Genomic DNA, 23,489 nt, shown 5'->3' with positions numbered 1-23,489 from the left:
CTTCTTCTGGGTTTCTCTACGTATGTCTGGAAATATTTTGTTATTTTTAGAGGAAAGTTCAGGACACTTGTCTCGTATAAGCTACCTTTGTCGGCCTGTCAAGTTGCACACGTGGTTTTGGTTTTTCGTCACTAATCATATTTCTAATAATAGTTGTATTTTTATTAATAATTCTTTTATAGGGTTGAGTTTTAACTTGTATTCGGTAGGAGGGGATGGGCTTCTTCAAAGTTGAGTTGACTTCTAATAAATGGGGCTCTTAAACTTCCTTCAGTGGAATGACTTCTTCTAAAGTCAAGATTCACACAATCTTGTGCATTACATGTTGTCTGCGTTGACAAGTTAGTGTTGGAGTGGCATTAGGCTGAGTTCCATTGAAGTTTCAGTTCAAATAATAACATTAACACCCATATCAACTTTGGCTTTAAGTCTTCAACAGTTGGGTATATTACCTTCTATTGGTCATGTGAGATCCTTGTAGGGATTTGTGTTCATGAATGAATGGATTCATGGACTTTCTCCAAACAATTAACAAATCCATTTTAAATCTCTATCATTGTTGGAAGGAATTTAATTCCAAGACTTCAGCTTAAATCAACTACTTATGGATTGGATTCATGGACCAAAGGGTAGATGTGGGAAAGTGACTTAAGCCCCGGCCCAAACCTATCACTAGTAAGTATTGTCTTATTGGAGTTTTCCTTTTTGGGTTTCCTTATAAGGTTTTTAAAATGCGTCTACTCGCTAGGAATCACAGATCTCCACAATGGTATAATATTGTCCACTTTAAGCGTAAGCTCTCATGACTTTGCTTTAGACTTTCTCAAAAGACCTCATAACAATTGAGATTCCTTACCTATAAATCCATGATCAACTCCTAAATTAGCTAATGTGGGACTCTCTCCCAACAATCATCAACATCTACTAGGGAGAGGTTTCTACATCCTTATAAAAAATGCTTCATTCTCCTTCTCAATCGATGGGGACCTCACAATCCACCTCTCTTCGGGGCCCAGCGTCCTGGCTGGCACTCGTTCCCTTCTCCAATTGATTAGGCCCCCCAATCCACCCCTTTTGGAACCTAGCGTCCTTGTTGGTATACCGCCTCGTGTCCACCCCCTTCAGGGCCCAACGTCCTCACTAGCACTCGTTCCCTTCTCCAATCGATGTGGGACCCCCAATCCACCCCTCTTCGCGGACCAGCATCCTTGCTAGTACACCGCCTCGTGTCTGCTCCTTCAGGGTTCAGCTTCCTCACTGACACATCGCTTGATGAGCTTGGGTTGTTACATGGCTTTTGCTCCATGAGCCCATTGGGCCTTCAAATCCAATTATAGGAACTAAGAGTATAGCCTATCACAGGCTCAAGATAAATTTAGGGATAAAAATAACATTTGATTTAGAACTAGTTGTAGTTACAAACTACTTGTAAAGGATGAATATACTATTTTATAATTTGTATAGTTTCTCCCAACAAGTAAATGGTATTTCCAACTGTAGTTAAATTTATATACCATAATAAAATGCTAGTCAAATGAAACCAAAAACAAATTAAGGCAGTTAAGAGAGACAAGAAAATACCTTGGCGTCTTTTTATCAATCTGTTCAAGTTGAAAACATTAATCTGAAGCAGCATCCATGCCCTTAAACTTCACCAGTAATCTCCACAAGAGCATTGCCCGTCCTTGAAGCAGTGAAATCTGTGGGTATCTCTAACAGTAATCTCCCTCTTCACAACTGCAGATATAAACTTGATTGCATTGTGGCAATCCACACATATCCTAAGATTCTTGACTACCAGTATTGGCTCACCTTCTCTAGTACACATGAGACCAAATGCAACAGCTAACTTCTCACTATGATGCCCCAACCTTAACTCTTCCTCTCTTTTCCTTATTCCATTCGTCCCTATTGAGATCGATCTCACGTCTGGAACATATCCAGCTTTCTTTATCTTTCTCATCATCTCCTCCAAGTATTCATGAATCTTCTTTATCATCGGGTGAGAAGTATCTTCAGCCACAAAAATGTGTGTTCTCCTATCCACTTCAATCCAGCTACAACCGGGTTTCTTCTTCACGCCTCGGTCTCGCATTAGTTTCCTCACGCTAGCGACATCCTCCCATCTCCCATTGTCAGCATAGATATTTGCCAGCATCACATAAGGTGCAGCATTTGAAGGTTCCAGCTGAAGCAAATGGTTTGCTGCTTTGGCTGCTAGTTCCATGTTCCCATGTGTTCGACATGCTCCGAGTAATGCAGACCAAAAAATTGAACCGGGGTTAAAAGGGATCGTCTCTATCAGCCTCTCTGCCTCGCTCAACTTGCCTGCTCGACCCAAAAGATCTATCAGGCATGAGAAGTGCTCCGCTTCTGGTTCAATGCCAAACTTCTGCTTCATCATATTGAAGTAAATCTTACCATCCTGAACTCTTCCTGTGTGCGCACAGGCAGCAAGTACAGAAATAAACGTAATGTTTGTTGGGGTAAAGCCCATGTCCAGCATCCTCTGAAAAAGATTAAGTGACTGAAACCCCATTCCATGTTGTGCATAACCTGCAATTATTGAATTAAAAGATACTGTATTATGCTCCGGCATTGTATCGAATAACCTCCTTGCATCCCTGAGATTTCCACATTTTGAGTACATTGCAATCAGAGCATTGTTCACTGATATTCTATTAGAAGGGATGTCCAATTTGAAAGTTAATGCATGAACTTGTCTTCCTTGAGAGGGCGATGACATATTCGCACAGGCACTGATTACGCAAACAAGGCTGCAATCGTCAGGGAGGTGGCCAACACCTTGCAACCTCCGGAAACATTCAAGAGCTTCATCAGAAAACTCCTCAAACAGAGAGTATCCTGAAATCATTGTATTCCAAAGAACCAAATCTGGCTTGCAGATTTCATCAAAAACTTTTCTACAACTCAGCATAGAACCACCACATTTTGAATACAAATCAATCAAACCACTACCCACATGACAATTCTGATGGTAACCAGACTTTATCAATTTTGCATGAAACTGAAGCCCGCCTGATAAGTCCTGCACGTTAGTAAATGCCGTCAAGACGCTTGCTAAAGTAAACATGTCAACAACCAAGCCCCTCAGAGTCATTTCCATGTACAATCCAAGAGCCTTAGACCCCTCTCGATGCTGCATATATGCCACAACCATCGAATTCCATGAGACTTCATCTTTATCCTCACCCATGCCATAAAAAATCCGTTGGGCCTCATTCAAAAACCCATTTTTGCTGTAATATGTAATGAGTGCATTACCAACAGACGCATAACAATCAAACCCAGCCGCAACACTCAGTGCGTGCAACTGCCTAATCAAAGCAACATCATCGCCACAAGCAGTAATTATACCAGAAAGGGTAAACCCATCCATGTCAAGTAAGGCCTCTCTCATCTCCACAAACAACTGAAAAGCAGACTCAACATCCCCACGTTGCGCATATGCAGCAATTAAAGTGTTATACGAAACAGGGTCTGGTTGGGACATTTTATCAAACAGTTCGCGTGCAACTTCGACAAACGATTCTTTCGCATATGCAGCAATCAGGGCGTTGAAGGAAAAGATATTGCATTCCTGGGTCTGATCGAAGACCCGACGAGCAGCGGAGAGGCGGCGACATTTGGAGTAAAGAAGAATGAAGTGGTTGGAGAAATATGTGGACGCGGGGACGAAGGACTTGATATAGAGAGCATGGAGGGACATTCCAGTACGGAGGTCTCTCTGGGCAATACATGTTTTCAGAACGTGTCGAAAGCTTTGGAGAACGGCGGAGAATTGATGCATTTGCAGTGTTCATGGTGAAAGCTCAAGTAAAACGAAGCAACGGCATGCCGTTTTCTCTTGCATTAGCATTTCGGAATTCCCTGAAAATACGAAGTGTATGTTTTCCGGTGGCTGCACTTTATTCACCTGCAGTGGTTCGCCGTCGTCTGTTTCAGGTGTCGCCGATTCAGTTCCGGAGGTTTGACCGCATTGTCGTCAAGCACAAACTAGTTGCGAGTTTGAAAGGAAAGTTTTGCAAGCGAATTCCGTTGGGAGTCCTCAGCGTAAGGAATAGGAGAGGGTAAAAGAGCGAGGGCGAAAGATTTACCGTAAATAAAACTAAATTTATATATTTTTACTTCCGACAAAAAAATATACTTTTATCCTTATCTGTGATGAGTTGTATTGATGTTCTTTTAGCTTTGAAAAATAAATATTCGTTTGATTTTTTTTCTTTAAAAAATTTACTTCCTTTTTCGTTCCTCCATCCCATCCCAATTAATTATTAATGTTTTTTTATTTTTTTTTATTTGTTTTTTTTTTCTTTTTTTTAAAAAAGTAAAATAAGATGTTCTATTTTTTTTTCTTTTACCCCATCTTCCTCTTTCTTTCACCCCCTCCTTCCCCATTTTACTTATATATATATATAAAAATAAAAATAAAAAACTTGGAGATGGTAGTTTTTTTTTTTATAATAATAAGTTAAATAGACGTTATTTTCGATTAGAGTTTATATATTCATTATCAAAAGTTTAAATTTATCACGACAAATTTAAACTAAAAATAAATATTATTCAATATCAAATGGTAAGATAAAATCAAGAAGAACAATGTAGTAAAATTTTAAAAAAAAATAATGGAAAAGAGCTAGTGTCTTAATATTGGAAATCATCATTAGAGCGTTGCAAAACGGGCATTAATGAGATTAAAACTTAAAGAAAAGGCTATAACATTGAAATTATATATTGGCATCGAAACTAGTCACCCTTTTCCACAAGGATCCGTTGGAACATTTGATTGACAGCTGCAGTAATCTCACCCACAGTGTTCAGTTCACATTCATCTTCAATCTGCCATATTCAAATAATTCAATCAACTATTACCAAAATTATTTTAAATTAAAAAAAAAAAAGAAAAAAAAAAAAGTAATGATTGAGGCCAAAGTAAGATTCCCATCTCATATTTAAAAACTTAATACTCTCATCTCTTTACCTTCACGCTGAAACAATAAAAAACCATTTGGCGAATGGTAGTGACGTTGACGTGAAGAATCAAAAGTTGAAGAGAGTGCAATTCCAGCGCCACTTTTAGAAGCTGTTTCGGCCGATTCTCCGCCCTCATTTTTATATTGGCGTACCTCTCTATCACCCTCACCTCCACCTTCGATTCCCCTGAATAATCCTGGCCGGAATAACAAATATGTTCATGCCTTTGCTTCTTTCCCTCTAACCACTGCACAAGCTGTTCTAACTCCTTCACGAACTTGATGGTCCCTCCCACGATTGACGCCTGATCTCCCTGCAAATTAAAACCTTTTCTTATCATTATGATGCAATGGAAGAAGAAGGCATGATGGGATATGATGGGATTACCCTTTGGGTGTAAGAAGAAGGCATCATGGATCTCAGCACACACAGATACTCATTCATTTGCTTTCTCCTATTGCGTTCAACCGCTATGTGTACCATTCTTTGCTTCTCAATCTCCTCCCTCTTCTTCACCATCTTCCCCCTACGCCCCCATCGCTTCCCCACTGGAGCAACGGTGGCCCTCAATCCTCCGCCACCAACTTTGCCTGCTTCCATTGCTTCCACATTCTTCCATCCACAACCAATCAACTTATCTTCTTGGAACACCGCCGATTCTAAACCTAACACCATTTTTTTTTTTTTTTTTTTTTTTTAATTTTAGTGAAGGGACTAAGGTTCTTGTCATGAATGGGAATATTTATACTTAGACGATGGATTTAATAAATTCAAATAATTTCATGTCTCCTAAGTTATTAGATTTAAATTTAATATAGACGCTTTCATCAAATAATTTATCTTGTCCTACACTCGATTTACTATTTGTTTGTTTATGAATTAATACTTTGTGTTTTATTGACATGGGGGGATGCATTCAAATTATTTTATGCAATTTTTTTCATTTTTTTCGTCCTTCACTTCAACAAATCTATGGGGTTTTTTTTTATATAAATAAAATATCATATTGAATTGGAAAATGGAAACTTTGGGTTTAATAAATTAACCATTTTGTTTTAAGTGAAACAGAGTTTTATGTATGTTCATTGATGTGATATCTTTGAATGAGTCGATCACAATTGACTTGTAACGCTCGAGTACAATGAGGTATATGAATGAACTGATGCCACATTCGAGTGAGAGCAATCACAATGATAAGATGACTAAAAAAGACTTAAAAGAACTAAAAGTTACTATCTCAATAAGTGAACTTTCGTTTTTAATAGCTTATTCATAGGAACTTCATTGTTAAGCATGTTTTACTTTGAGTAATTTTATATTCAGTGACTCCCTAAGAATTTTCCTGGATATATGTGAGTGAGGACAAAACATGTTGGAATGACTCGTGTTGCTGGATAAGAATTTTCTTATCAATCTCATCTTGACTAAACTAGACTTACTTTTACATCACTCTCGAGTTTCGTTTAAGATATTTGATAATGTTAAATAGTGGTTTATTACAATAATTGAGGCGATTGAGAAATGGTAAGCGAAAATATATATAACATATGAAGGCAATAATTGACCAAGTGACATTACTTATTTACCAAAAATTGGAAAGAAAGCAAAGAGAGAGATAATTGAGCCAAATTCCATAGCAATAATAGAAGGGTTTGGCAAGTAAGACGTCAATCAGCTTGAGCTCCCAATTGCGTTATGAATGTGTACAAAAATTGTGTTTGATTCGTCACATGATTTGGATTTTTTTGGAGCAATTAGATGTACCCAAATATTGGTGGCTGCCCAAGTTGGGCATGGCCATATATTTATCACCTATTTTCACTATTCAATCTTTCATTATTTCAAGCCCACTTGTTTTTTTTTTTTTTTTTTTTTTTTTTTTTTTTTTTGTGTTTTCTTCTTATAGACCAATGTGCAAAGCTCCCTTTCCCTTTGTCTCTTTGTGTATATGAGGGTCAAATTCACTTGAAAAGTGTTGAGTATCTTTAAGTTAGAGAAGATTTTATTAAGAATTAAAATAAAGCATTAAATAAGAGAGTAAGAACACTACCTTTTGTTGTAAACCTCTTTGGTGTATTCTAATGATATAGAAATATCTCTGCAAGAAATTCCCGTTTACCTCAACCCAAGAATCTTATTTACTATATAATATGAGAAGTTGTAATGCTTCTTCAAATTGTTATTCAGTTGGATTTTCCATTGTTACATTTATGATTAGATCTCGAATCAGCATTTGGATGCTATGAGCAGCATTGAGGTCGATGGTATGAGAGTCATTATCGACGACTAGGACCAATACCAGGACCAAGTTTCGGAAAGTGAGCTCTAAATAAGTGGTAGTATGGTGAAGGGGGACCAAGTGCGAGCAGGTCCAGGACACACATGGTGGAAGATGGGGAAATGGGAAGCTTTGTTGGGGCAACAATGCATGTGAGGTTGTGCCAAGATTTTAGTCCAAATGGGTCAACAGAAACAAAGTTATGAATGAAGAAGATGAGTGAGTTAATGGGGTTCAAATGAGAGCATGGGCCTCAGGCCTCAGCTTGTGAAAACAAGCAGCAATAGGGGATGGGGCATACCGAGGTTGGTGGAGAAGGGAAGCCCCTCCCTCGTGCAGGCGTTTTATGTTCCCTCTTTCACGTGTCCTTCCCACCCAACCCACACCTGAAGTCCACCTTCCTCCCATACCGCCCCTCTTGAAAACTCCCTTCCCTTCCCTTCCTTTCCCTTCATGTTGTTGTCATTTCTCATTTCTCCCCCCCTATAATTTTCCTTCCACTTGCATGTCCTTCTCATTCTTATCTACTCGTTTTGTTTTTCACTTAATTTTGATGTGACACCGAGTGAATGATAGGGGCATGAATGAAGTGAGATCCCATCTGAATGAAATCAATCTTCAAGATAAAATGACTAAGAAAGACTTTGTCCATATAATTTTATTTTAGGTGACTTCTTAGAACACAATATGATGGAATGACTCGTGTTGTCTGTGGGAATAGTCTTTCACTTTTAGAAGGAAAGAGTAAATAGTTAGAATTTGACTATTTTAATTCTTTTTATGTCTAGAGATAACATGGCAGACAAAAAAGACTACCAAAGATGTGAAAAACCTAAATGCCACTTTTCATGAAAACGTGTTGTACGGAGCTTAATTGTGAGGACGAGGTGGATGTGAGATCCCACATCGATTGGAGAGAGAAACAAATGCTAGTAAGGACGTTGGACCCTAAAGGTGGTGGATTGTGAGATCACACATTGATTAGGGAAGAGAACAAAACATCATTTATAAATATGAGGAAACCTCCGTCTAACAGACACGTTTTAAAAATCTTGAGGAGAAGTCGGAGAGGAAAAGCCGACAATATCTATTAACGGTGAACTTTGTAAATTGCATTAATATTTAGAATTATAAGACCAATATCAAATGGAATTCAAATCCATAAATATTAAAAATGCTAATTCAATATTTGAATCAAATATGTACAATCTCATCTCAACTCAACTCATAATGATATCACTCATAAAAGTCTTATTTACTTTTCTCATCTTATCCAGTTTCTTCTAGCAACATAGAAACTATATTAATCCTCATACTTTCTTCTACCAATGGCTTCAAATCATACACGCATAATCTGGGATCGGGAAAAGTGTAGATGAAAAGGTTACAAAAAGGAGATTTGGTTGGACTTGGCTTACTTGTCAACAAAGTAGCCCAGCATTTCATTTTCATCCATCGAAGTTGGTGGAAATTAGTGGAGACTTCTCCTCGGCATTGCAAAGAAAAAGCAGACATCAAACACTGTAAGGGACAAGACACGAGGACACTTGGAAACCAAATTACGTTTGACATATCATAACCCGAAGACGCGTTGCTCATTTTTGTTTAACTTGGCCGTTAATGCCGCCGAAACCCCGCCCTCCCTCTTTCCACTCTCACCCAGATGGATAGATGGATGGATGTTCACACACACGTAATAATATTGAACGTTGACTTTTAATGTTTTGTTGGTTTGACTTTTACTATATCTAGATTTAGTGTTTCGTTTGACCAAGATAGAGTTTAGATCTAGGACGGGGCTTCCAAATTTTTTAAAGGGTATATAGTATAGTCATCGGTTCTAATTGCTTTTGAAGTCGGATCCCTTGTAAAAAATTAGAATAAATAATGCATTGGTTCAATATTTAATACGAAATCGAGAATGATTACAGACGCCACTGCTAATCCACAAAGGGACCGAGTGCATGTACGTATTTTACACGTTCGAAAAAATGATACTACAAATTAAAATTCCTTCCCCACAAGTAAGAAGGAAAAAAAAAATACGAAGAGGGGATTATCCCAAGTTATCGTTCGTGTGATTGGCAACGCGATCGTTAAACGATAACCGAAAAACCCACTTAACCATGTTCTTCCTCTTCGTGGGGAGATGGTTTGTAGTAGTGGTAGTAGTAGGACTAGTAGTTACTGTGGAGTCAACCACAAATGCCTTTAGTCTCTGCATTGCAAGGTCCAACGTTGCCTCTGACATGTTGGCAAAACAAACACGGAACCAACCGGGTTCGGAGCAATGGCACGACTGTCCGGGCGACACGTTCAACCGCACCTCGAACACAATCTTCCTCCAAAGCTCCATTTCTGATTCAAAAGTATTGGCTCCAAGCAAATGCCTCATATCCACCCAACAAAACAGCCCTGCATTCCCTTTATGGCACTTAATCCCTGCTTTTTGCAGCCCTCTCACCAGCATTTTCTGTCTTTTCTCCAGCCTCTTTTGATTCTCCTTAATGTAATTCTTAGTAAACTTCTTGTCTGATAACATAGCTGATAAAAGGTACTGAGTTTGCGACGACACCAATCCGAAACTCGACATTTTCGTCGCTGCAGCCACAACTACATCGTCGTTTGAATAAATCGCTCCGACTCGAAACCCCGGTAGACCGAGATCTTTCGAGAGACTATAAACAATGTGAACTTGTTTACGGATTTGATGATTGTGTTTATAGTTTTGGTTGAGAATTTCCATGACGCTAACGAATCCCGGGTTGCGGAAAACCGTGCCGGAGTAGATCTCGTCGCTGATTAGATGAAGGTTTTTTGATGCAATGAATTGGAGTAGAAGGTTGAGTTCTTGAGTAGTGATGGTGGTTCCTAATGGATTTGATGGGTTAGTGACGAGCACGCCTTTGACCTTGAGGTCACGACTTTGGGCGCTTTGGTAGGCTTCTAACAGGGCAGACTCTGTAATTCTGAAGCCATTGGAGCTGGAACAATGGATGGGAACAATCTCTATCCCAGTTCTCCATTTCAAATCTCTGTCGAATCTGTAAAAATTATGACAACGTAAGACATTGCAAAGAGTAGAGAATTACACTACAATTTGGTTCTGGAAACGTACCCAGGATAGTAGGGAGTGGGCAGGAGAAAGGCGTCGCCAGGTTCAGCTAAACAGAACATAAGTGTCTCATTAGCAGAGGTGGCACCAGCAGTGAGGACTATGTGGTCGGGATTGAACGTTACTCTGTTCCCTCTAATCTCCGACATGAACTCAGCCAATGCCTGAAACGCGCATTGAATTAGATCCAGCTTCGACAAGAACATAATAGTATTGAAAAATGAAAAGACAAAAAGGCAGTACCTTTTTGAATGCAGGCAAGCCATTGTAGTCTTGAAACAGCGCAAGTTCTCTAAAAATGGACTTCCCGTCTCTTTTAAAGCCAGCGGCATCTGGGTTCTCCTCTAGCCATCTCTCCAGCAGGTCGAAACATAGCTGTGACATTAATTAACGCAAAACGAAGCTTAATTAAAGCCATTATATGATTATATGTGAGTAGCAGTAATAATGATGATGATGATAATACCAACCTGATTTTCTGCAAGACCCATTTGGATAATGCCTTTAGGATTCAGAATCTCATCGTATGGATTCTTGTCATATTCCTCCCAGCCTAAAAAGTAAGAGGAGTCTTGTCCATGTGAGTTGCACGTGGCCTTTCTAGACAGTATCCCCATGAAGAAGGCAAGAATTGAGCTATGGTTTTTGAAACAATTGAAGAAGGCGTTTTGAATAGAGGGAATGAATGAGAACGAGGTATTTATAGAGATTTTGGGAAGGAATGAGACGTGGAAAAGCATACTCTGTTTTGCATACACCAAGGAATCACCGCGTCCACTACAAAAGATGTATTATTTTGCAAGCCTTAGGTGTGGTAAATAAGAAGGGAAATTGAAGTGGATAGCGGCGGCAAAGGAGGACCCGTACCGACATGAAATCTTGCGAAAGGCGTAGTAGAAAGGGAGTGGGGCCATGTGAGGGGAGAGTGGGAGAAGCAGCGTCGCGTTGATTGTCGGTCATTTTACACAATTCTAAAAGCCTCTCCATTACGTCTTGTTTTTTTCCTACTCAAAACAATTTGCTGTGTTCCTTGTAGTGATGCCAAAAGTAGTGTGTGTTTGTCAAAGGGTGTTATTATTCCTACGCCAAACGCACACCGAAAACCCCCCATATCAATGGGCCACACACCAAATTAAATGCCCGTTTCTTCTAATTATAGTCAACACTTTTCAACACCATGTGATCAATACACAATTTGAGGCCTTGGGTATAAACGGTCAAAGGGTCGAGTTCCGTAGAGAAGTATTGAGGCTTATAGAGCCTTCAAACATCCTCCCGTTCATTGGGCTCGACTCTCTTTTTTTCTAGAGTACTCGAACAAAGTATACCTTTTGTCCAACACTTCAGTCTCTTCTGACTACACCTTCAAGGTTCGACTCTTTTTGTTGGAGCACTCAAACAAAGTACAAATTTTGTTCGATATTTGAGGATTCTACTGACATGACTAAGTTAAGGGCATAGCATAGCTCTAATACCATGTTAGGAATCACGAACCTCTACAGTAGTATGATATTATGCACTTCGAGCATGAGTCCTCGTCACTTTGCTTTTGGTTCACCCAAAATGTCTCGTACCAATAGATATAGATCTTTCATTTAATTAGTCAATATGAGACTCACTCCCAACCATCTTCAACAGGAACTTTTAAAAATAAACATGCAAGTAAACTTCACTCTTGGAAACAAAGTGTAAATAAGATGACTCGGTTGCAAAAGATGCAAGGAAGTTTTGATTGGAAGGTTGAAGTCGCCATTTAATGAAATAATCAATTAAGTGAAAAGAAGTCGACAATAGGGAGTGAAAAGAGAGAGGCACCAAATGTGTGTCATATGCTTAATGTTGTTGGGAGAAGTGAACGTATTTGAGTTTTGTTTCTTTTGTAATTGGAGAAAGAAAACAAAAGCATTAGGGGAATTGGGATTTTGGGTTTGAATAATGGAAGAAGCACGTGGATTGTAGTAGAAACTGGAAGGGGAGTTATTAGGAGGGCATGTGAAGGGATTACCCCACAACAACACCACACCATAACCACAATGGTTTTACAAGAAAAACAAAACAAAACATAACAAAGAAGAATTGAAGGGGCCATTTGGGTTTTGTGGTGACAACTAGTATGATGCTCACGTTACTCTATCCCCCCATCATCTTTTTCAAGGGCAATTGAACAGCTCCAATGCCCTTCTCTTCTGGTTATGCCCAACAACGTCAACTAAACACTGTTTTTAGCCATCCCAAACATGAACAACGCATTCTTTAGGGGAACAAGCACTATAATCAGTGGGCGGAAGGACGAGTAGAACAAGGCTAGTTTGGTGTAAAAAGAATGGCAGAGCTCGAGCATGACTATCATTATCAAGAATTCTAATACACTGTTTGGTAAAACTTTAATCTTTTTACTCTACCTCTTTATGTTTCCACAAAATCTTCTTAATTATGACTCGAACCCAAGATAACACTAGTAGGGAGCTTCTTGAAATAAAATACTAAAGATCGGTGAGGAAGAAGTCGAAAGAGGATTGAAGATATAAAATGATCCTTCGGCTCAGCCCAACAATAATATTAAGACTCAAAATAAAATAATATATTATAATATCTAATATATTAATATACATATTTTTAATTTAAATATCATAAAATATCTCAATTTGAATCTATTCAAAATTTTAATATATTTTTTTTATTAATTATATGGATCTAATATAATAAATTTAATTAGAAGATTTCAAATTAAATATCTTTTAATTTAATTTAAATGCTTCGACCATATTTGAAGTTAATAAATTTTACATTTACAAGGATATTAATATATAATAATTAATCAAAATGAAAATGAAATAAACTAGGAGAACCTTATTTAATTTGGTTTGTAATGCGATTTAGTAATAATTAATTTGATTTAGGTATTTGAATTAAAAATTAAATCGATGAAGGCGAGATTAAAGGAGAATTTTGGATTTGCAAAAGAGAAAATATAGGGTGGGGTCAGGAAAGATTGGTTGTGGTGGGTCCCACATGTTTATTTGGATTTTATGAAGAAAGTGGCAGAAATAAAAAATAAAAAAAAAGGAAGATTTCTACCAATTATAGTTATATTATGTGAATGGGCAGATTGATTTAAAGATTTATTATTTAAAAATAAAGCAAGATTAAAAGGGAATTAGAAACTAAGATTATAAAATATATTTTTTAGAAAATATTAATTCTCGTACCAACCAAGAAGACTACAGTCGCAAGAAGACGAGGTAGACGAGGAAGACGACGGTAGCCATAGCCATCCAGAACAGTCAGTACCACCCAAAGCGACTACCAGCAAGGAACTCCGACAGGTTTCTGTGTGTTCTTTTCTATTTTCTGAAACTGAAGTGTTTCTTCTTTTCCTCTCCTCATAATCCTCTTTCTCCTGTTTTAGGGTTTTCTCACTCTCTTTTCATGCTATACGATGAAATCCTCCTCCTCCTCCTCCTCCTCCTCCACCGTCTTCAGGCCGCCCGATTCTTCCCTCACATGTAATCGACCTTCCTATTTACAGTACCTGCCGCGTTCTCCGAACGGAGCTTCCAGGCCAGGTTTTCCTGTGAAATTTCATAATTGTTCTGGACAACGAACTTCCCCTAACCGCGCAAATTTTGTTATTGATCTCGTCTTGGATCATCGTGGCGTTGCGAAGTGCTCTGTTGAGGTTTTAATGGCTAAATGCAATTCCAAGCCGGACAATTTTATTGTCCCTCAGGGTGGTCCTGTTGTTGCGTTTTTGTTTTTCAAGCAATGGGTTAGTGCGCTTGAGGCTATGGTGAGGTTTTGGGAATTGCGCCTCGATGGGCTTCATGATTTCACTCCGATTCTTAAACCTAGGATCAATTTGCCCTCTGATGCTGACGAACTCCATGACCGACTTCGTAACCTCTTTGCTGAAAGAATACAGCGTCTTATGGATGGCGAAAAGGTCCAAGATTGGCAAAAGAAACGCGATCTTGTTAAGGTTCAGATTGATCGAATTTCTCATAGCCTACGGAAGCCCCTTGGTATTGCCACTCAGTTTGAACTCAGAGAAAAGAGGAAGGGGCTTATTGTCGAGAAGGATTCGATTATGAGGAACACGGAAGAGTTTAAGTCTGCTATGCGTTATATTCTGGATTATGTGGAAGGAAAGAAACTGGAACTACCAGATAGCGAAGACGTGGGAGTTTTTAAATTTGACGAAACAATTAGCTGGAACCGGATTCATAGCTTGATTTTGAGAGAATGCCGCAGGCTTGAGGATAGTTTGCCCATGTATTCTTGCCGCCGGGAAATCCTTCGGCAAATTTACAGTCAACAGGTCCCCTTTACTTCTTAACTCTTGATTTTAATTTCACCCTGAAATTTATCCATTCTATTTGTTTGATTGTCGTTAGTTTTTTTGGAGCTAGAGAGTTATAGTTTATCAAGCCTGTTTACGATTGCATATGCATATGCAACCGTTGTTTCAAGAAAAAACCACCGTTGGGTTTGTGATTAATACTTGGGTTCCAATTGAAACTTCAAATAGTATGTTAAGTATGCGAAAATACACTTAAAATAATTAGATACTTGCTTTGATCTCAATCATAGGCCACGTGCATTGATCTTAGTTTTTCTATGGACTTGGAGTAATGAAATTTTTTTATTATCCTTTCATTCATAATTAGTGTAGTTCTCCAGTAACTTGTTAATCTAAGTTAATCCATACACCACTGTCCATTTATTTGTGTATGATTATTCTTATGTAGGTAATGGTATTGATTGGAGAAACTGGTTCAGGAAAGAGCACACAGTTGGTTCAATTTCTTGCTGATTCGGGCCTTTCTTCTTCTAAGTCAATTGTATGTACACAGCCTCGCAAGATATCTGCTATCTCCCTTGCCCATAGGGTGAGAGAAGAAAGCCGTGGGTGTTATGATGATGATTGTATAAGTTGTTATCCATCATTTTCATCTGCTCAACAGTTCAAATCTAAGATAATATACATGACAGACCACTGTTTACTGCAGCACTACATGAATGATAAGAAACTTTCTGATGTTTCCTGCATTATAATTGACGAGGCTCATGAAAGAAGCTTGAATACTGATCTCCTTTTTGCACTACTGAAAAGTTTACTCATGGAGAGAGTTGATTTGCATCTTATTATTATGTCTGCAACAGCCAATGCAGATCAGCTATCAAAGTACTTCTTTGGTTGTGGAATCTTTCATGTACCGGGGAGGAACTTTCCTGTTGATATTAGATATGTTCCTTCTTTGGATGAAGGCTCTTCTGGTCCTTGCATTGTTGCTTCATATGTTACGGATGTTGTAAGAATGGCATCAGAGATTCACTGGAAAGAAAAGGGAGGGACTATTCTTGCCTTTTTGACTTCTCAGATGGAAGTGGAATGGGCATGCGAAAATTTTCATGCTCCCGGTACAGTTCCCTTGGCATTTCATGGGAAGCAATCCTTTGATGAGCAATTTCGAGTTTTCCAGGACCACCCTGGAAAAAGAAAGGTAATTTTTGCCACAAATCTTGCAGAGACATCATTGACAATTCCTGGGGTGAAGTATGTTATAGATCCTGGTTGGGTGAAAGATAGCAAATTTGAACCTAGAAATGGTATGAATATCCTTAAGGTATGCAGAACCAGTCAGAGTTCTGCTAATCAGCGAGCTGGTCGTGCTGGTAGAACAGAACCTGGAAGATGTTATAGACTGTACTCCCAGTCTGACTTTGAGTTAATGTCTCCTAACCATGAACCTGAGATTCGAAAAGTTCATCTTGGTGTTGCAATATTGAGAATTCTTGCCTTGGGTGTAAAGAATGTAGATGATTTTGACTTTGTAGATGCTCCCAGTGCAGAAGCTGTTGACATGGCCATCAGGAATCTCGTTCAGTTGGGAGCTATTACACTGAATAGTAATGTTTATGAATTAACAAATGAAGGTCGTAATTTAGTAAAGTTGGGCATTGAGCCACGCCTTGGCAAGTTGATTCTTGGTTGCTTCAATTGTCGTGTACGTAGAGAGGGTGTTGTACTTGCTGTTTTAATGACAAATGCTAGTAGTATATTTTGCCGAGTTGGTAAGGTTGAAGATAAATTAAAATCTGATTGCCAGAAGGTTCAATTTTGCCACCCTGATGGTGACCTTTTCACTCTGCTCTCAGTTTATAAACAATATGAAGCCTTGCCTAGGGAGAGGAAAAACCAATGGTGTTGGGAGAACAGCATTAATGCCAAAACTATGAGAAGATGCCAAGATGCCATCTTGGAATTGGAACGTTGTCTCAAACAAGAACTTAACATTATCATCCCAAGTTACTGGCTATGGAGTTCGCTGAAGCCTACAGATCATGACAGAAATCTTAAGAAGTGTATACTTGCTTCTCTTTCTGAAAATGTGGCCATGTTCACTGGTTATGATCGACTGGGTTACGAAGTGGCAATGACTGGACGACATGTTCAGCTACATCCATCATGTTCTTTGCTAATATTTAGTGAGAAGCCCAAATGGGTGGTGTTTGGTGAAATTTTGTCAATAAGTAATGAATATTTGGTATGCGTAACTGCCATTGATGTAGATGCTTTGTCTACCATTTCCCCTCCCCCTTTGTTTGACATTTCTCTTATGGAGAAACACAGGCTGGAGGTACGAACTCTTAGTGGCTTTGGCAAAACTCTGCTTAAAAGGGTTTGTGGAAAAAGCAACAGTAATCTTATTTCTCTTACATCACATGTTCGTAAAGTTTTCAGTGATGACTGCATGGGCATTGAAGTAAATATAAATCAGAATGAGGTTTTGTTGTTCTCAAGATCAGAGAACATGGATGCGGTGTATCATTTTGTAAATGATATTTTGGAGTATGAAAGGAAATATTTATGGAATGAATGCATGGAGAAATGCTTGTATCATGGAAATGGCGGCTCGCCTCCTGTTGCTTTGTTGGGTTCTGGTGCTAAAATAAGACATCTGGAGCTTGAGAAGAGATATTTGACTGTTGATGTATTTCGTTCGAATGTGGATTCCATTGATGATAAGGAACTTTTTATGTCTCTTGAGAAATCTGTTTCTGGTACTATTTGTACTATTCAAAAAGTTCCATGTTCTGGACAGGATGATGATGATAAAGAAAGAGGACATAGAATAACATTTCTTACTCCTGATGCAGCTGAAAAAGCTTTGAAGCTCGATGGTGGTTTCTTTTGTGGATCCTTGGTGAAGATAATTCCTATGCGGATCACTGCTGGATGTGATAATAAACTTTTCTCTTTTCCTCCTGTCAAAGCTAAAGTCTTCTGGCCTCGTAGGTTGAGCAAAGGATTTGCAGTTGTTAAATGTAACAGTTATGATGTCAGTTTCCTTGTTAATGATTTCTCTAACCTACTGATTGGAGAAAGGTTCTTACGTTGTGAACCTAGCATAAAGTACAATGACTGTGTTACCTTAAGTGGAATCGACAAAGAGCTTTCTGAAGCTGATATTTTTAATATTCTGAGGTCTGCAACAGACAGGAAAATTTTGGATCTTTTTCTTGTTCGGGAAAATCCTGTTAATAATCCTCCAGTCAATGCTTGTGAAGAAGCTCTTCTGAAAGAAATCTCTGCTTTTATGCCTAAATCCCACCCTCATGTCAAATGTTGCTACGTTCAAGTTTTTCAACCTCAACCCAAGGATTTTTACATGAGAGCTGCAATAACTTTTGATGGAAGATTGCACTTGGAGGCAGCAAAAGCTTTGGAGTATTTGGAAGGAAAATCACTGCCAATATGTTTCCCATGGCAGAAAATTAAGTGCCAGCAGCTATTTCATAGCACTCTATCCTGCACCATCCCCATATTTCGGGTGATCAAATGTCAACTGAATTCCCTACTTGAAAGCTTGAAGAAGATAGATGGTATTTTCTCTATTGGATCCTCGTTTTTTTCACTGTTAGATTATGTGTGCTGACTGTTTTTTTCTCAATATATATACACGTTATCTTTATCTCTGAACAACTTTGAAACTGTTGAATGTCTGTAGTTACTACATGAGTTCTTTAACATTTCATACTCATAAAAGTTGGCATGCACTTTTGTTGGTTATGCTATATTGGGCTACATTGGGCAAAGATGAAGTTTATTTGTTGCAGATTTGCGTTTTAGCATCATTTCTGCATTTATCATAAGCATGTGTCAGTGTCAACCCTACTTGAAGTTGGGGTAAACTTGAATGATTAAAGATGTCATCTTGGCTTTTGTCAGATTCTAATGACCTTGAATCTTCATGTTAACCAGGTGCGGAATGCACTCTTTCTCAAAACATCAACGGTTCCTACCGAGTGAAGCTTTCTGCCAATGCCACGAAAACAGTAGCCGAGCTGAGACGACCAGTGGAAGCACTTCTGAGAGGGAAGATTATAGATCATGCTAGCGTGACTCCTACAGTTCTTCAGCATCTGACCTCTAGAGATGGCTTTGATCTAATAAATTTACTACAGCGGGAAAATGAAGTCTACATTCTCTTTGACAGGCAGAGACTTAGTCTACGAATTTTTGGTGCTTCTGAGAACGTAGCTGCAGCTGAGCGAAAGTTGATTCAATCCCTACAGACACTTCATGAGCGCAAGCAACTTGAGATTCACCTTCGAGGCAAATCTCGGCCTCCCAACCTCCTGAAGACTGTGGTTGAGAAGTTCGGCCCTGACCTCAATGGCCTTAAACAGAAGTTTCCAGAAGCTGGATTTACATTAAATACCCGGCATCATATTTTATCTGTCCATGGTAGTAAAGATTTGAAGCAGGAAGTTGAAACAATTATTTATGAGCTTGAAAAGACGAGTGGTGGTTTAGCCGAGAGGCCTGATGATGCAGATGCGTGTTCAATTTGCTTATGTGACATTGAAGACGACAGGTTTGAACTTGAAGCCTGTGGACACCATTTTTGCCGGCAATGCCTTGTGGAACAGTTTGAATCTGCCATCAAAAACCATGGAAGCTTCCCAGTTTGTTGTGCCAAACAAACATGTCAGTCACCCATATTACTTACAGATATGAGATATCTGTTGTCGAACGAGAAGCTGGAGGAACTGTTTCGAGCTTCATTGGGAGCTTTTGTTGCTGGTGACAGTGCGTATAGATTTTGCCCATCACCCGACTGCCCCTCAGTTTACCGAGTGGCCAGTCCCGATACATGTGGGGAACCATTCATGTGTGGAGCATGCTTCTCAGAAACTTGTACCAGATGCCATTTGGAGTATCATCCATTCCTATCGTGCGAACAGTACCGAGTGTTCAAGGAAGACCCAGATTCGTCACTGGACGAGTGGCGCAAAGGTAAAGAGAACGTCAAGAACTGCCCCGCCTGCGGGTACACGATTGAGAAGATAGAAGGGTGTAACCACATTGAATGCAAGTGTGGAAGGCATATTTGTTGGGTCTGTTTGGATTATTTTGGTAGCAGTGATGAATGTTATGGTCATTTGAGGAGCATTCATATGGCCTTCGTTTAAGCCTCATTACTGAATATATGTATAAATGAGTTATATATTAGGTAGGTTTGCTAGGCGTATATAATACACAGGGTTCCCTCTCCTCCCTCCCCCCATGCGAAGCCACATATTTAGTGGTATGTATGTGTATAATTATAGAATATATATATTTAGGCAAAGCTATTTACCCTTGTTTTTCATATAGAAGCATATAATCTGTGTAAATTATCAATGTACATTTTCTTTCTGTGTATTAATATTTCTAACTTACTGCCCTAATGGTTTCAATTGATTTTGATTTTAATTTTTAAATATCATATTTGAATCTCCACACCAATGTATGTGATTAGAAAAATAAATTATAAAAGTTAATGAAAAGGGTAAAATGGTAAATACATTCAGGTGTTGACAACAAATGGGTCTTCACCAACATTGCTACAAGTATAGCCCAAGAGAATGCCGACTCCCACAACACTCAAGCAGTATAGCCCAAGAGAATGCCGACTCCCACAGCACTCAAGCAGATTGCCAAAGCCCAAACCCATTTCACTCCTCGATTGCCATTGCCATTGTCTTCTTCTTCTTCTTTCCTCTTCTTCAACTTGGAAACTCTGAGCTCCATCAATTTCAGCGACTGTCGGTAACAGAAGATCAATCTCGCCTCATCTTCAAAAGCCCTACTTATACAATCCCTTTCCTCCATCAATTTCGCCGCCTTTCTCTCCGCCTCTCTCGCCCTCGTTTGCGACAGTCTCAGAGCCTTCAACAGCTCCAATTTCTCCTCCATCCCCCCTGTTTCCACTTCTTCCCGACCTCTACCTCTAGCCGCCATCGCCCCCTTGTCGGAGGCCGTGAATAACTTCTGCGGCGGCGGAAGATCGCAATTCCGAATTAGGTCAACGCAGGGCTTGTAGGGAAATTCGAGGAGCATGTCGGTGGAATCTAGGGCTTCGGGATTAGATTTGAGGTTGTTGTAATTGTTCAGCCAGCCGGCGATGGTGGACTGCTTCATGATCGGAACTGTGAAGGAAAGGGATTGGATTTAGAAAGGGAGATGAAAGAAGTGAGAGAGAGAGAGAGATTGAATTGACAAAAAGTATTTTAATGGGAAACAATTCCTTGGATTGCTTCTCTCCATAAACTTGCGGTTTCTTTTTTGCTTCAAGACACCGATTCCTTTCAAATTTGGTTTTTTCTAAGCCCAAATAATAATCATCATCATAATAATAAAATACCCTTAAAGCACATTTGTTAAAAAATCAAAATTCTTTTCAACTTCAAATCTAATGCGACCTAAACGACACTAAATCGTTGGAAAGGATTATATATGAAATAAATAGAATTTTATCCTCTTAAATTTTCTTCAACATTTTCAGAAAACTTTTATGCTACTTATAAAATATCTATTAGATTATCAATAAGGTTTAAAAAGTGGAACTAAAAAAACACAAATTTGTTAGAATTTGATTGCTTCAAGTTATTATTGTACTTCAAAAATATCATTCCATTGTTTAAAATTTTAAAATTTCTATTTATTTGAATTAAAAAAAATCAGTTTATAAATAATTCCACTTTACTAAATTATGTCCAAGGCGGTGAAAGATTGATATCAAATAAGTAGGATGAGAAAACATGAAAAATACTTTGAAAAGACAGTCAGATAGTGCTTGAAATTGTCTGGAGTGAAGCGGAAGGAGACCAACGATATACCCCAATCAGATGTGGAAAGGTGATAAATCAATCTATCAATCAATTTGGGACATGAACTGATGCAGATTGAGGAACTATAGCTAATCTACCCATCGATTTGGGGCATAGACGGATGCAGGTGGAGGAACTATAATTGTCAAATTACTGGACTTTATAATATGGTTTAAATTTAAAAAAATATATAAAATAGACCAATTTTTAGTTGATTTCATTTACATTTTTTCTTCAACAAAAAAATTAAGATTTTTTTTTTTTTTTCAAAATCAATTAGTTTGTTTAATGATTTTATCCGAATGCAATCGCAAATTACTTAAGCAAACAGTCAATTTTATGGTTGAGAGTAACTTTGGGGTAATAATAAAAATTAATTTAATAAACAAATGTGATTAATGGATTAAAAGTTTTGTTTCTTTATTATAATATCTTCTTATATAATAGGCTAAGTTTATTTAATAAAATATCATTTCAAACTTGGATAATTTAATCTATCACTCTATTATTATAAAAAATAAGAAAGTGCGTTAATAATTATTTAGATTTAATAAATGGTTAAATAAGAGTGATTAATGAGGTAGGTTATAATGAATAATAAATAAGATTTATTGTTAATTAAAAGGAAGGAATTGAGTGGTTGATGTGATGAATAGAGAAGTCCATATCAACAACACATCACCATAATGGGCTTTAAAAGATAAGATTCGTAAATTGATGAAGCACGAGATTTCACAATCCAATCTTATCCAAATTTGAAGTCTTTTGAAGGCATCAACATGTACGCACAGGGGTACGTGAAAGCTTCATCTGCTTGCACCTAACCCATGCCCTCCTACGTATATGCTCAGCAGCTTGTCAAAGGGGTCGACTACTGCTGCACGAGTAGCAGCGACAACACAAGCTTTGAGCTCAGGAATAGGCGTAAATGGCGCATTGAGGTGTGTTATATAACTTACTTTGGTTGCTCTCTCTTCCTGCAGTTTGGCGAATCACGGGGCAGTGTCGATGCAAGGAAGTGAAAGTGCTCCATCACAAGCCATCAAAATACTTTGCCACAAAGTCGTGACATGCTTCAATTCCTCTTCCCTTTTCTCTGTTGGACCTTTAGGTTCTTCTATTGTATTGGTCGTTACATTATCATATAACATCATCACATTATCGAATAACGAAAGTGTGCAGTTCCGCCCCCTTCTCCCATGCTGAGTTACAGCCAGCGCCTTGAAAAATACGGACGAGCCACATGCAGGGAAACTTGCACGCGTGGTTCTGGCCAGGGTGCTGTAGCGAAACTGATTGCAAAAGTGGAGAAATCGGCCACATTAAAATTACCTTTTGGGGAGGTCCATTTGATATCCAAAAATTGCTCAGCAACAGTGGACAAGTGAGGAATGCTGGGGTAAACCAGAAAAGTTTGGATAGAGCCGGATCTAAATGTTGGCTAGGTATAAAGCATAAATGACACGTGCAAAGGTTACGCATGTATCGTCATACATAAGACAAGTCTTTCGACTGAATAGATAGTAAATCCACTTACTTAGTTCGCCCTAGACCGAAGCTACTATGACTCATTAATGCAAACGCTACACCTTTAAATTTAATTCTACCCACAGTTATAAATTAGCATTCATGAATTAGCCCCTAATTTAGTATAAAATAATTTAAACGAGCTACATAGCTAAAAGGTAGTTAAAAGCTTCCCAACAAGAAAGCCCAATTTTATCATACCTCATCAACTAAAATGATGGCCTAGAGCAGTCAGTTCTCTAGCTACTTTCAAATTCAAACCATTCAAATGGAATAACAAAATGAAGTAAGAGACTTTTCTTTTATAGTTAACTCCTCATTTATGTGTGACAAATCTTTTTTTTTTGTTCTAGGTTTTGGATTATTATATTTTCAAACATTATAAAAAAAAATAAATATATATATTAATTAAAG

At 38.4% G+C, this 23,489-nt stretch overlaps 5 protein-coding genes across 7 annotated transcripts; 1 reads left to right on the top strand and 4 right to left on the bottom strand.

Annotated features, from left to right (window-relative positions):
• Nucleotides 1–1,218: 1,218 nt before the first annotated feature.
• On the bottom strand, nucleotides 1,219–4,284 carry LOC111448028 (pentatricopeptide repeat-containing protein At3g49710). Of its 2 annotated transcripts, XR_002711353.1 has the most exons (2): nucleotides 1,582–4,284; nucleotides 1,219–1,353 (listed from the first exon to the last, which is right to left on the bottom strand). XR_002711353.1 is itself a non-coding variant. In XM_023087469.1 (1 exon), exon 1 carries the CDS (start codon nucleotides 3,809–3,811, stop codon nucleotides 1,652–1,654), a length of 2,160 nt encoding a protein of 719 aa, XP_022943237.1. In that variant the 5' UTR covers nucleotides 3,812–4,284; the 3' UTR covers nucleotides 1,431–1,651. The 2 variants fall into 2 exon arrangements, 1 of the variants encoding a protein (XP_022943237.1); XM_023087469.1 differs by lacking the exon at nucleotides 1,219–1,353 and having other exon boundaries at nucleotides 1,431–4,284.
• A 360-nt stretch (nucleotides 4,285–4,644) lies between these two features.
• Nucleotides 4,645–5,729, bottom strand: LOC111448031 (transcription factor bHLH94-like). 2 transcript variants are annotated; one of them, XM_023087475.1, is made up of 4 exons: nucleotides 5,622–5,715; nucleotides 5,383–5,540; nucleotides 5,003–5,308; nucleotides 4,645–4,860 (listed from the first exon to the last, which is right to left on the bottom strand). In XM_023087475.1, exons 1-4 carry the CDS (start codon nucleotides 5,668–5,670, stop codon nucleotides 4,768–4,770), a joined length of 606 nt encoding a protein of 201 aa, XP_022943243.1. In that variant the 5' UTR covers nucleotides 5,671–5,715; the 3' UTR covers nucleotides 4,645–4,767. The 2 variants fall into 2 exon arrangements, with proteins under 2 accessions (XP_022943243.1, XP_022943242.1); XM_023087474.1 differs by having other exon boundaries at nucleotides 5,383–5,729.
• A 3,413-nt stretch (nucleotides 5,730–9,142) lies between these two features.
• On the bottom strand, nucleotides 9,143–11,056 carry LOC111448029 (1-aminocyclopropane-1-carboxylate synthase 9-like). Its single transcript, XM_023087470.1, has 4 exons — nucleotides 10,859–11,056; nucleotides 10,632–10,763; nucleotides 10,392–10,552; nucleotides 9,143–10,317 (listed from the first exon to the last, which is right to left on the bottom strand). Exons 1-4 carry the CDS (start codon nucleotides 11,003–11,005, stop codon nucleotides 9,330–9,332), a joined length of 1,428 nt encoding a protein of 475 aa, XP_022943238.1. The 5' UTR covers nucleotides 11,006–11,056; the 3' UTR covers nucleotides 9,143–9,329.
• Nucleotides 11,057–13,584: 2,528 nt separating this feature from the next.
• Nucleotides 13,585–20,039, top strand: LOC111448026 (ATP-dependent RNA helicase DEAH12, chloroplastic-like). Its single transcript, XM_023087468.1, has 4 exons — nucleotides 13,585–13,714; nucleotides 13,798–14,706; nucleotides 15,137–18,275; nucleotides 18,655–20,039. The coding sequence occupies exons 2-4, from the start codon at nucleotides 13,828–13,830 to the stop codon at nucleotides 19,866–19,868; spliced, it is 5,232 nt and encodes a 1,743-aa protein (XP_022943236.1). The 5' UTR covers nucleotides 13,585–13,714; nucleotides 13,798–13,827; the 3' UTR covers nucleotides 19,869–20,039.
• A 154-nt stretch (nucleotides 20,040–20,193) lies between these two features.
• On the bottom strand, nucleotides 20,194–21,064 carry LOC111448032. The gene is made up of 2 exons (XM_023087476.1): nucleotides 20,372–21,064; nucleotides 20,194–20,330 (listed from the first exon to the last, which is right to left on the bottom strand). The coding sequence occupies exons 1-2, from the start codon at nucleotides 20,857–20,859 to the stop codon at nucleotides 20,246–20,248; spliced, it is 573 nt and encodes a 190-aa protein (XP_022943244.1). The 5' UTR covers nucleotides 20,860–21,064; the 3' UTR covers nucleotides 20,194–20,245.
• Between the last annotated feature and the right edge of the window lie 2,425 nt (nucleotides 21,065–23,489).

Source organism: Cucurbita moschata, unplaced genomic scaffold (assembly GCF_002738365.1).
Source record: "Cucurbita moschata cultivar Rifu unplaced genomic scaffold, Cmos_1.0 Cmo_Scf00009, whole genome shotgun sequence".
Lineage (NCBI taxonomy): Eukaryota > Viridiplantae > Streptophyta > Magnoliopsida > Cucurbitales > Cucurbitaceae > Cucurbita > Cucurbita moschata.
Note: the sequence above shows the minus strand (reverse complement) of the source record. Positions and strands in the feature narration are given on the sequence as shown.

Excerpts from the sequence above, each read along its gene's own strand:
- LOC111448028 (XM_023087469.1), bottom strand. The coding sequence starts at position 3,811 with ATGCATCAATTCTCCGCCGTTCTCCAAAGCTTTCGACACGTTCTGAAA.
- LOC111448029 (XM_023087470.1), bottom strand. The coding sequence starts at position 11,005 with ATGGGGATACTGTCTAGAAAGGCCACGTGCAACTCACATGGACAAGAC. Across the intron at positions 10,764-10,858 it reads TGGGTCTTGCAGAAAATCAG|CTATGTTTCGACCTGCTGGA; the intron begins GTTGGTATTATC and ends TTAATGTCACAG. Across the intron at positions 10,318-10,391 it reads CCCACTCCCTACTATCCTGG|ATTCGACAGAGATTTGAAAT; the intron begins GTACGTTTCCAG and ends TAATTTTTACAG.
- LOC111448026 (XM_023087468.1), top strand. The coding sequence starts at position 13,828 with ATGAAATCCTCCTCCTCCTCCTCCTCCTCCTCCACCGTCTTCAGGCCG. Across the intron at positions 14,707-15,136 it reads GGCAAATTTACAGTCAACAG|GTAATGGTATTGATTGGAGA; the intron begins GTCCCCTTTACT and ends ATTCTTATGTAG. Across the intron at positions 18,276-18,654 it reads AAGCTTGAAGAAGATAGATG|GTGCGGAATGCACTCTTTCT; the intron begins GTATTTTCTCTA and ends CATGTTAACCAG.
- LOC111448031 (XM_023087474.1), bottom strand. The coding sequence starts at position 5,670 with ATGGTGTTAGGTTTAGAATCGGCGGTGTTCCAAGAAGATAAGTTGATT. Across the intron at positions 5,309-5,382 it reads CTTCTTCTTACACCCAAAGG|GGAGATCAGGCGTCAATCGT; the intron begins GTAATCCCATCA and ends TTTAATTTGCAG. Across the intron at positions 4,861-5,002 it reads TTTATTGTTTCAGCGTGAAG|ATTGAAGATGAATGTGAACT; the intron begins GTAAAGAGATGA and ends TGAATATGGCAG.
- LOC111448032 (XM_023087476.1), bottom strand. The coding sequence starts at position 20,859 with ATGAAGCAGTCCACCATCGCCGGCTGGCTGAACAATTACAACAACCTC. Across the intron at positions 20,331-20,371 it reads TGGGTTTGGGCTTTGGCAAT|CTGCTTGAGTGTTGTGGGAG; the intron begins CTGCTTGAGTGC and ends TCTTGGGCTATA.